The 11837-nt window shown below is 44.3% G+C and overlaps 1 protein-coding gene across 2 annotated transcripts; it reads right to left on the bottom strand.

The window, feature by feature from the left end:
* Positions 1 to 9687: 9687 nt before the first annotated feature.
* On the bottom strand, positions 9688 to 11059 carry LOC100273021 (uncharacterized). Of its 2 annotated transcripts, none has more exons than XM_023300739.2 (3): positions 10547 to 11059; positions 10275 to 10390; positions 9688 to 10136 (listed from the first exon to the last, which is right to left on the bottom strand). In XM_023300739.2, the coding sequence occupies exons 1-3, from the start codon at positions 10909 to 10911 to the stop codon at positions 9985 to 9987; spliced, it is 633 nt and encodes a 210-aa protein (XP_023156507.1). In that variant the 5' UTR covers positions 10912 to 11059; the 3' UTR covers positions 9688 to 9984. The 2 variants fall into 2 exon arrangements, with proteins under 2 accessions (XP_023156507.1, NP_001340489.1); NM_001353560.1 differs by having other exon boundaries at positions 9744 to 10136; positions 10291 to 10390; positions 10547 to 11024.
* Between the last annotated feature and the right edge of the window lie 778 nt (positions 11060 to 11837).

Genomic DNA, 11837 nt, shown 5'->3' with positions numbered 1-11837 from the left:
CGTCTTTGCTTTTTGTGTGTGTGTTGTTGTGTTGTGCTCTTGTGTGCGTGTTCTTACTCCCTCCCTTACGCTGAGTTCGATTGTAATCTTTGTGTAAGGCGTGAGAGACTCCAAACTTGTGGAGATTCCACACAAATGGGATCAAAGATACAAGGAAGATAATTGTAGCACTCAAGTTTGATCTTTGGATCACTTGAGAGGGGGTTGAGTGCAACCCTTGACCAAACGATGTCACCACAACATGGAGGTAGGCTTTGGCCGAACCATGGGAAAGAACCATTGTGGCTCTTGTCTACTTTCTTTATTGTAATTGTTGTTTTCCTTAGTGCTCATATTCACTTGCAATATTGCTCCTAGTTTAATACTCATCTTAAGAGAGCAATCAAGTGAAGAGTTTATCTTTCTCTCCTCTTCTCATCAAAACTTGGTTTTAGTTCTAACTAACACTTTTATTAGACCAAGTTTATGTTGTTTGAAGTATTTTTTGCTATTCACCCCCTAGGTGCTCTCAATTGGTATCATAGTCATTCTCTTCAACAATGGACTATTCGCCCGAAGAGATGGATCCTAAAGGTAAGGCGAAGATGGCCAAAGAGAAGGAGAAGGAGGTCCTCTCCGGTGACACACCCAAGGGAGGAGAGACCATCGACTCTGGGTCAAGCAAGAAAAAGAAGGATGAGAAGAAGAAGAAGTGCAACACGAAGATAGTCTACTACGACAGCGAAGCTTCTTCGTCTTCACCAATGGAGGAGGACGACTCATCCTCTTCAAAGAAAAAGACGGTCAAACAAAACTACTCTAAGATGTCTTTTAATTATTCTCACATACCTTACAATTCAAATGCGCATTTGCTCTCTATCCCTCTCAGCAAGCCTCCTCACTTTGATAGGGAGGACTATTCTTGGTGCACAATCATTTATTTTCTCTTCATCCTAGCATTTGTAATGTTGTATAAAAATGGTAGCAATCGCTAGATAGTGATGATGAAAATTACAATGCCATGGATGTTCAAGAACAAATTCATAAAAATGCTCAAGCTACTATTGTGCTTCTAGCTTCTCTATGCAGGGATGAATATAATAAAGTTAGTGGATTGGACAATGCCAAGGAGATTTGGGACACCCTCAAGATTGCTCATGAGGGGAACGACATCACCGTGATCACCAAGATGGAGCTAGTGGAGGGCGAGCTGGAGAGGTTCGCCATGAGGAGGGGTGAAGAGCCAACTGAAACATACAATAGGCTCAAGATCCTGGTGAACAAGATATGAAGCTATAAGAGCACAAGATGGACGGACCACGACGTCATGCGACTAATGTTAAGGTCATTTACTATCATTGATCCTAATCTTGTGAACCTTATTCATGAGAACCCAGGTACACCAAGATGTAACTCGAGGAAATTCTTGGCAAAATTGTGAGCGGACTCATGATGGCAAAGGAGGCTAGGTACATCGACGACATCGCTAACGGACCTCTTTCTCAACACTATGAGCCTTAAACCGTTGCTCTAAAAGGGTTGGGGGGGAGGGGTAGAACGACCAGTGGCAGAATGTAACACCCTGAATTTGGGGGTATAAAATTTCTTCTCTAATATCTACCAAATTCAGGTGTTACTCCTTTTCTCATCCCTGTAAATTTGCTTTCTCTTCCTTTTAATAGATTCTAAGTTTTTATGAGAGAGATGTACTATTTATTCAAGAGTATTAAAACATATGGGAGACATGAAATGTTGCATCATGTTGAGCCTAGATTGTTCTTTTGTCTGATGCACATGTTTGGAATATTTAAATTTGAATTTGTGGCATGTTTGAATATAAATCCAAATGAGAAAATAAAAGAAAAAGGGATTAGAAAATTCAGAATAAAAGAAAACTCAAAGAAGCCCAGCCGCCCCCTTCCCAGCCTTTCGGCCCAGCCAGCCCGCACGCGCCCACTCTACCAGGTGGGTCCCGCCTGTTGGCGTCGAACCCGCTCGCCCGCGCGCGCACTCGCTCCCTCCCTTTGTCTCTGTCCGATGGGGCCATCTCATCCGCACCGACTCACCCACTCCCTCGCGCGCCCCCTCGTTGACTCGTAGGCCCCACCCGTCATCCCCGTCTCCCACCCCACAACCGTCGTGCCTACGCCCACGGCATGCGCTCCATGCGGACAAACCGCGCCCACGCCCCCACGACTTGCCCCACGCACGTCGTCCGAGCGCCTAGGTGAAGACCCTGGACCCCCCTCAGCACGCCCCTACCCCTCATTCACCCTCTCCTTGCCCCTTGCCCTCACCCAGGTCACAGCGCCGCCACCGTCGTTGCCCAGCCGTTCTGCCGTCCTCGCCGGGCCTTTGCCATCGCCTCGGCCACGGTGAGCTTTGTCTGAGCATAGTGCACTGGGAACACGCTTCGGTTTCCCCTTTCACCGTCCCCTCTGCCATGTCCACGCCTAACTCCTCCTCTGCGCAGGCTGGAGGTCGACGCCGCGCGTTCCCTCATTGTCCGGCCAATCGAAGCCTCCCAGCGTCGTGCCAAGCTTCCTCGAGCACCGCCTCTAGGTAAGGAACCTCACCGCCCTTCATTTGCACTAATTTTGTCTCATCGCGATGGATTTAGGCTCGTCGGAGCCGCTCCTCGTCGGGCCACCGCGTCTTCACGACGCCCGTCTAGTACAACCTTCCCCCATGCCCAAACCCAAACATAGAATACCCATACCCCCTCATCGAAGCTCATGCCGGTCTCGGTGCACCGGAGTATACCCCATTGCAGCGGGTATTGCTCACTATAGCACTCTCCGGTTCGCTCGAGACCCTCCTCCGTCGTCTGCCCGCCCTCGGTCTCGTTCTTGCGACCCAAGCTCCGCCATAGTGCTCATTAGGTTCTCCCCAATAGTCCTGGCCTGCCCAGACCGCTCCAGAAGCCCTAGATCCCCGGCACGCCTCGCCCCATGCGGCTACGCCACTACGGGCGCGAGCGGCGCCGCCCCTGGCCGGCTAGAGACTGTTAAGTCCCTGGACGCCCGATCTTGGCCACCCACCCCTGATCTGATGACCCAGATCTTTGAATAACGGTTCATGTGGTTCATTGAACTAGGGTCCTTGATCCGAGATCCAACTGCTAGAGTCTCGCACCCTCAACGCGCCACTAGCCCATGGGCCTCACGCGTCAGCGTCGTGCCCCACCCTAGGTCCACCTGTCAGGCGCCTCCATCTCGTGCACCCTCACTCTCGCCCAACACTTCTGATCTCGGCTATTGATCCAAGGTCCAACGGCCGAGGAGACCCGATACCCCTTCGATTTTGCCTTTTTGTAAAAAGAACCCTTGGTTCCCTAGTAATAGAACCTGCCGTCCCTGGTTATTGCAGTCGTACCCCCTGATTTCTTGCAGAGGGAACCCCGAGTTTGTTTCTAATTAAAATGGGTTCAAATTTAGGGTTTTGAATTCCAAAAATTGTGAATTTCATATTTGGCATATGAACTCCAAATTGGATGGTTCAAATTGCAAAATGTTCATAATTTTATTCTCTATCTATTTAAATTATTTCATCCACTATTTGCATGTCTTAATGTTGTGGCTATACTCCAGGTTAATTTAAAGTGATAGAATGTTTATTAAAGGGAGAATAAAAGTGAAACCCTAAAGAATAGTCAAGTGATTAACTTTGTGGAATTGATCCCATTTAATATATGATCCCATCTCTGGAGTAACTTTAGTTAAGTAAGTTATTTATTAAGATGGACATAGTTAGGGAAGTAATTTAATGAGATAAACTTAGTTAGAGAACAGTAGACCCTTAAACATAGTGATCTACCCTAGAACCTAGAGTTCACTTGTGTATCTGTACTTTTCTAATGAACTTGTGTTTGATCTGTTGCATATGTTTGGTGTAATGTTCTTTGTTATTTTTCAAATGTGTTGAATGAATGATTGCTTTGCGTATACAACGAGCAGTCCGTGGTTCTCGAGTGTGTTGCAGGAGACTTCCCTGAGCAACAACCTGGTGAAGGCAAGTGTCCTCTGACCCATTATGTCCTATTTACTTTATAATTCATTGTCCTGCTTACCATGATCAACCTAAGGATTGACTAGTATTTTGTTTTTCTGTCCTTGTTTACCCTTTGGGAATTGGTTTCCATGATTAGTATTATGCTACTGCTTTACTTAAATCAATGAACATGATGAGAATATTTATGATACGATGATGTTATTCTGGTATTGATGATGAACTTGTGATACTTTAAGAGGCTCGGGCTATTTCCCGGGTACTTCTCTGTAAGGACCTGTTCGTTGGATGTCCACCTGGGAAAACAGTATAACCATGAGGGTGGAATGGGACGCACTTAGCTGATTATTTTGAGGAACTTGTGGTGTACAATACTTTCTATGCCAAGGCTCGGTGCCGAGGTTCTTACATGTTGCTTTTGTTAGTCACCCTTTCTGTGGGGAGAGGTATTGTGTTTATCAAATTGGAGAGACCTAACGGACGACTATGACCTCTCGGGAATCTTTGTAAAGGCTACATAGTGAATCCCTAACCATTCACCTCTGTATGAAGATTGGGTTTGTACAACCCAGGCTAGGAAGGGATCACGACTCGTGGGTAAAGTGTGCAACCTCTATAAAATGTTAGAAACTGGTATACCAGTCGTGCTCACGGTTATGAGCAGCCTTGGGAGCTCCTTTGATTAGAGTAACTCTGGATACTTTTCATGATGATGCTTAATGATGATGATTGTCTTTATGGTATTTGGTATTTTCTCTTGGAGGGAGTGCCACTTGGGTAACAACTTGGTTTTATTACTAAAACTTGTCTTTCTACTAGTAATAAATATCTGACCAACTAAAAGCAATTGCTTTAAGCTTAACCCCATATACAGCTAGTCCACTTTAGCCAAACGAGACATTTGCCGAGTACGTTGATGTGTACTCACCCTTGCTTTAAAACACCCAAACCCTAGGTTGTCCCCATTGCAACCAATGCTCAGGAGAAGATGAAGGCAACATGGAGGATTTACAGGAGTTTCAGGACTTTGATGAGTTCTAGATTAGATTAGTGGCAAACCTCTAGTCAGTTGCATGTGAAGACCTTATCGTACTGTGTTTCGTAACTTTGATTATGACTTAAGTTAATGACTTTGTGGATGTATTGGACATCGTGATGTAATAATGTACTTATTTTCGCTATTATTTTGAGCAATATGTGATGATGTCTAATTATGTAATCGTTGTGTACGTGAATTTCTGATCCTGCCACGCACATGGTTCGTATTCGGTTTACCTTCCAAAACTAGGTGTGGCATAGAACAAGTTAGAGGCAGGCTACTCTTGCAGCCTTAATAAGTAGTAGAGATATTGAATAAATAGGGGATTTTAGCCCCTCCAATCCTCTATGGTTCTCAGGCTCCCAAACTAGTCCTAAGCTTATCGTGGGCTTCAATTAGGGCTGGAAAAAAGTTCCAGGCTCGCGAGCCGGCTTGGGCTCGCTTAGGCTCAGCTTAGAGCCTACTTTTATGGCTCGCTCAAACAGCGAGCTGAGCCGAGCCAATGTGAGCCCGAGCCAGCTCGCGATGTTGTGACATTACTGTGTTATTGATTTATTTTCTTAAATGTTTATGGATCTAATGCTAGATATAGTTTAAAATACATTCCTGAATTTTTTGTATATATTTTTTATTTTTTATATAATAAAAATATACAATTTATGCTTTAAATTGGATTTAGTGTGGTGGCTCACGAGCCTGAATAAACCCGAGTCGAGTCTGATCTTCGAGCTCACAATACGACTGAGCCAAGCCGAGCTTGGCTCACTAGGTGACTAAGCCGAGCTCGGCTTGTTTCCAGCCCTAGCTTCAATAGACCCGAGTCTGGGTTGAACATAACATTAGAGCAGGAACCAATTGGCGCTAGGCAGGGCCCAATTTGATGATGTGTTACTGGCGGCGTAGGTCTACACTAATGATCCCAAAAGATGAGCAAAAAACAAGATCTACGCCATCAGAAAAGATGAAAGATCTAGCGACATAAGGTTGTGTATCGTATATATAGCCATGCAAACGATAGACAACATTGTTTATAAAACGAAGTTTGAAATAGAAAATGGGATATGAGATGAGATAAAAGAACCGCTAGAGATAGCCTAACAAGTTTTTAAATATACAGTATCAAGAGGCGTTTGACATCACTTGAGAGCAAAAATTCAAGTAGAAGCTGGTCAAAGCTACGTAAACATCATAACTCCATAGATGCAAACTTTATAGAGTTTTGGGAGCTACAGTGTAAACATCTTGAGCACCTCTTTTACATCTTGGAGTGTTGAAACATGGCTGATATGAGGTAGAGTGGAGCCATGTCAAATACTAATTTAGATAGTCCATTGAAGTAGTCTAGTTCTTTTTTAACTAAGATTTATTTTATAGAATAGATAAATTATTAAATTTAGGTACTCACTTTGGCTAGATTTTTTTTCTAGGTGAAGTCAATATTTGGTGGGACCCACCTGAGAGGACGAAGGCGATGCTTGTGCACGCCACAAGTTTATAAAGACAGAAGAAAAGAACAGGACCTTTGTTGGCTTGGTGTATGTTGCTTCTTTTTAAAAGCTTTGGTGCTCTTTGCTACGTGGAGTGTGCACCGTGGGATGATGACAATGTTTTTTTTTCAAGTTTGGAATATGCCTCTGGAACAACTTATTTTCGTGAATCTGAGGCCAAGCTTCAGTACGCGTGTATGACGAAGGTTTTTGCATGGTACGTACTATGGAAATTCACAAAAAAAAAAGATTTTGGGGGACTATCACTGCGGGCTGCACCCGCGCCCTTCTAGCTGCGCCTACAAGTTGTTATTAGCTGTTCTTGGATGAATGATGAAATCGTATACGCACAGTACGAATGTATGATCGAGGATGTAAAGAGTATGGGTGGTAATAGATCGCGATCCAAATGGTTCTTCATAAAATGGTAAGATACTAAATATATTTTAGTTCAAAAATAAATAGAAATAGGACCGATCCTAATTCGATCCGATTTTTAAATCTTATAGTATAAAATTTAAAGTTTATTGTGACTCCTATTAGAAAGGGGGTGGGATAGCTTGAGCTTACATTAAAATGCTCAACTAGATGTTAATTGAGGAGCTCATTGCATGAGACATGGTATGGTGCCATATGACTATAAGTGAAGAAGATCAACAAACATATATAGTTGATCAACTCGTGTCCCTTATCATGATGGTATGTGTATCAATATATGCTTGAAGCTCCCAAGAGCCAACAGTTGGCGACTAAAATTTTAATCAAAGTATGAAAAAGACTTTAAAACAATATTTTAGATAATAAAATAATAAACAAATATTTTAGAGTAATGCATTCGAAGTATAGAGACAAAAGAAAGGAAAGGGCGACATCAACCTAGCAAAACCAGCCTAGTCGACTCTTCATGTGGCTAGGCCAGTTCTTGTGCATGCCACGGAGTCTGTCCTAGCCAATCCTAGCAAAATTGGCATATCCGATTAGCTGGCCAGTTTCGGACGACCAGGCTAAGCCGGTTCCCATACGCTAAGCCACAAGTGGCTTCCTTGGTCTCGACAAAACTGGTCTAGTCGGTTTGGCTTATTTTCATGTTGAGTTCAAACCGAATACTTTTTAAATTTTATTCTAGATATATTTTTATGAAGATCACGATGATTTATTGCATAACGATGAATTGTATGAAAGAATTGTCAAAGATTTGTTGCTAAAATGCTTGGATGACGATCAAGCTAGGATGGTTGTGTAGAAGAAGTTCAAGAAGTCATTTATACGCATCAATTGATTCCAAGGATGATTTGGCTTTTGAGACAGGCTCATTTTTACTCGTTTTTATTGTATGAATATGATTGTTGAATGCTTTTGTTACCGTAAAGGGTGCGAAGCGTGCCAACAGTTTGGTAATGTGCAATTGGTAACTATTGCATTGATGCATCCAATTATCAAACCAAAGCTAGATTTAAATGGCCAAATTCATCCCCCGTTATCAAAGGGCATTTTTTTGTCTTTGTTGCTACAAATTATTTCACTAAGTGGGCTGAAGTTGTTCTTTTGAAGAATATGACTCATAAGGATGTGATTGGATTTATTACTGAGCAATAATGGATAGATTCAACATTCCCCAAACATTAGCTTCGAACCAAAGGACATCTTTTGTATTGAAGGAGGTATGAGATTTTACCAAGTTATATAAGATCAAGCTACATCAATTCATCTCCATATTAAGCTCAAGTTAATGGCCAAGCTGAATCCAGCAACAAGAAGATCGAGAATGATCCTAGAAGGTGGCATGAGGTTTTGTCCGAGGCTTTATGGACTCACTGTGTCTCTAGGCACGCACGAAATTACTTCTTTTGAGTTGATGTATGGTCAAGAGATCGTATTACTCATTGAAGTAACTAAAATTTAGATGCATATATGTTTGCAAGATAAAATGGTTTGTCTAATGTTAAGTAGCATGACTTGTTGATGATAATATCAATGAAGTGACTGATAAGAGAAAACAAGCTTTGAAGGAGATTGAAAAGGATAAAAAAAGCATAGTTGTCCAGACCTATAACAAGCTAAAAGGTAAATCTTTTGAAGTTGGAGATTTTGTGTTAAGGGGGTGTTTGGTTTCTAGAGACTAATTTGTTAGTCCCTCCGTTGTATTCAATTTTAGTCCCTAAATTGCTAAATACGAAAACTAAAATAGAGTTTTTGTTTTTTATTTAGGAACTAAAATAGAATAAAATGGAGGGACTAAAAATTAGTCTCTAGAAACCAAACACTCTGTAAATACTATTCTACCTTTTGGGATGAAGAGCAACAAGTTTGAAAAAATGGCCACTAAACTGAGGGTCCATTGAGAGTTGCTAGGTCGTCGTCGTCTCCATAGAGTAATTAATAAAAGGTATTTTTTTTAAGAAAATCTTTTTAAGTGTTTTGCAAGAAGCCTTAAGTGCTATCTAAATAATGATCGATACATGCAACACCCTTAGATGCTAGATAGCTTATGGGTTAAACATCGTTGCTATTTGGTGCTTTCGTGTTTTTTTTGGGTTCATCTAAAGCTTCACCTAAAAATAGGAGGATGTATGTTGGTGACTAAAGTTGTCCAGAATATGAAAAGGATTTTGAAACAATATTCTGAATAATAAAATGATCACAAATAATATTTTTAGTATCCCATTCAAAGTCCAAGGCTGGCTGGCTAGTCTGGTTCTTCTGCACCTGCACTGCACGCAACCGAGGCTGGCTCGACCGGCCTCAACAAAATCGGATAGGCCGATTTGGGATCCGATCAAGCTGGTTTCCCTATGCATCGTTTGACCTGACACTGGCCTGGCCGGTTTGGGATCCGGCCTGACCGCTTTCCTGCGCGGCCTCCTTGGCCCTAACAAAACTAGCTTCCATTATTAGAAGCTGACATCATCGCGCGTGACAGAGCAACAACGTATCGATAATCAGACGCACGCACACAAACTTTTCTCCATGCATGGGGGAAAACCAAATGCTCTGAGCTCTGAAGCAAGTCATCAATTTACAACGAGCGAGCTAGCTAGCACTCCACCATATGAATGATTAACATCACGTACGCGCATGCATGTTGATGAGTAATAAATCGTAAGCGCTATTTCACTAGCTAGATTCACTTTTTTTTTCTACGTGGATAGAAAATGTAGTAAAAACGAGAATAGCTAGCGACTAGCAAATAGATAGAAGATTCCGCGTATTCCAAGAAAGAAACTGGACGTGTGAGATCAAATACTAGTGATGAGATAAATTACTATTTGTATTCTTCTCTCAGCTCCACATCAGCTAGCTATTTGAGATAGCAATTGCGGACGGCCTAAGCAGAAGAACTAGAATAGCTTGTTTTCTGCATGCATGTTGCCGGTCCCACAAATGCGCGGCCGGGGCGCATTCATTCGCAGTCTTCACTAGCTAGTTCATCGATCATCCATTCATCCTTGCTTGCACTGCACGTCGATCTTGCTATTCCTTTGTCAGCCTGACTTCTTGTTGGCTATCTCGATGGCTTCCGCTAGCTCGTCGATCTTGGCGCCGGTGACCTCCTTCACGACCTTCCCGCCCTTGAGGATCTTGAACGTCGGCACAACCTTTATGCCCAGCTCCTTCGCGAGAGGCTGCAAGAACAACAAGCAAAAGCGCCATGCATGCACACAGAAGAGATCAAGGGAAGATCGAGCTAGGTCGTAGATCATATATGTCAATCACAGCTAAGTAATCCTAGCTAGCTAGGAGGTACGTACGTGCGTACGTACTATCTAGTTTGCTGACCTTGTTGTCCTGGTTGCAGTCCAGCTTGAGGAACACGACGTCCAGGTTCTTCTCGGACATCTCCTGGAACTTGGGAGCCATCACTTTGCAAGGCCCGCACCTGCATGATGCAAACACACCACAACGCGCGCAGTATATCAGTATGTACTGCAATGCAACACGTACTGTCGTCGTCGTCTCAGGATATATGGTTCTACAATCTCCTGGAACGACTTGAGCTAGATCGAGGCATCACTTTGCACGCGTACGTACGTACCATTCGGTGTACATGTCGAGGACGACGACCTTGTCGCCGGCGGCCTCGACGATGGGCCAGAAGGTGTCCTTGTTGACCTCCGTGACCTGCCCGGTGACGGCCTCAGCTCCCACCGAGGTCGTCGTCGTCTCGATCCCGCTCGACCTCACCGGCGCGAGGACTCCGCCGCCCCTCGCCGTCGTCAGCAGCAGGCCCCTCTTTTGGGACGCCGACGCCGACGCCCAGCGGATGGCAACTGCGACCAGGGCAGCTGGCGGGATCAAGCTCCCACTGGCGGCGGCCGGCCGGCACGTCGTCGTGGAGGAGATGGGCGCTGGCGAGGAGGCCAGCCCGTGGGTCGAGGAGATGGGTAGCCGCAGTGCCATTGGTCTGGTCGGCCGTACTCGCTGGTTTACGGAGCTAGCTGAGGGTAGCGCCGCCCGGGGGGACTGGCGGCTGGCGTTGATGGAGTGGAGGGGCACCGCAAAGCAAGGGCCAGCCACCGAGCGCTGTGATTGGCCGCCGGGATTTCCCAGGATAAGCCGCGTGGCGCCAATCACACAGTCACACACGCCACGCACCTCGTTCTCGTTCGTTCGCCTGGTAATTTTCGCCTGGGCCGCGAAACAAAACGAACGGCAGGCCCAGGTCAGCACAAAACCAGCCCAGCCCCACCATCCTGGCCGAACACTTTCCAGCCCAGACGAGGACGACGGCGGTGCTTTGGGAATAAATCAATATGGGAATAAATCAAGTATGGTACATATTTTGTGTAGTGTGTACGTATTAAAATTATGATCATCAATTTCTCTACTCTCTACTATACTTAAAACACCAGTTTTAACGGTCGTCCCACATCATCTTTTTACAAATAACTTCTCACAACTATTTCAAATTAACCCGCTGCACGTCTATAGATGGTCAAACGGCGGCCCGACACAGGACATACGCTCGTGGGCCACAGCTCTAGTCCAGGCACGTCATGCCGACCTGCTGACTGTGCCGGGACGACCTGTTAGTCTGTCGGCCCATTTGATTAAATAAGCGTGAAATGTTAAAAAATGGTGCAGAAGGTGGGGTTCGAACCTATGTCCTGATGGAAGAGGGCGGGAGACACTAGGTGAGGATGTCTAACAAATAGAACATCATACTCAGATGTTTTTGATATTGAATATAATTTGTATATATGTATATACATTTTTTGTAAAATAAAAATATATAATCGTGTCGGGCCAGCACTATGGGTCGAGGCTATAGCCTAAGCACGACACGGTGTTCTTGGCTCTTGCAAGCATTATGTCGTTTCTGAGAC

This window comes from Zea mays, chromosome 8 (assembly GCF_902167145.1).
Source record: "Zea mays cultivar B73 chromosome 8, Zm-B73-REFERENCE-NAM-5.0, whole genome shotgun sequence".
Classification (NCBI taxonomy): Eukaryota; Viridiplantae; Streptophyta; class Magnoliopsida; order Poales; family Poaceae; genus Zea; species Zea mays.
Note: the sequence above shows the minus strand (reverse complement) of the source record. Positions and strands in the feature narration are given on the sequence as shown.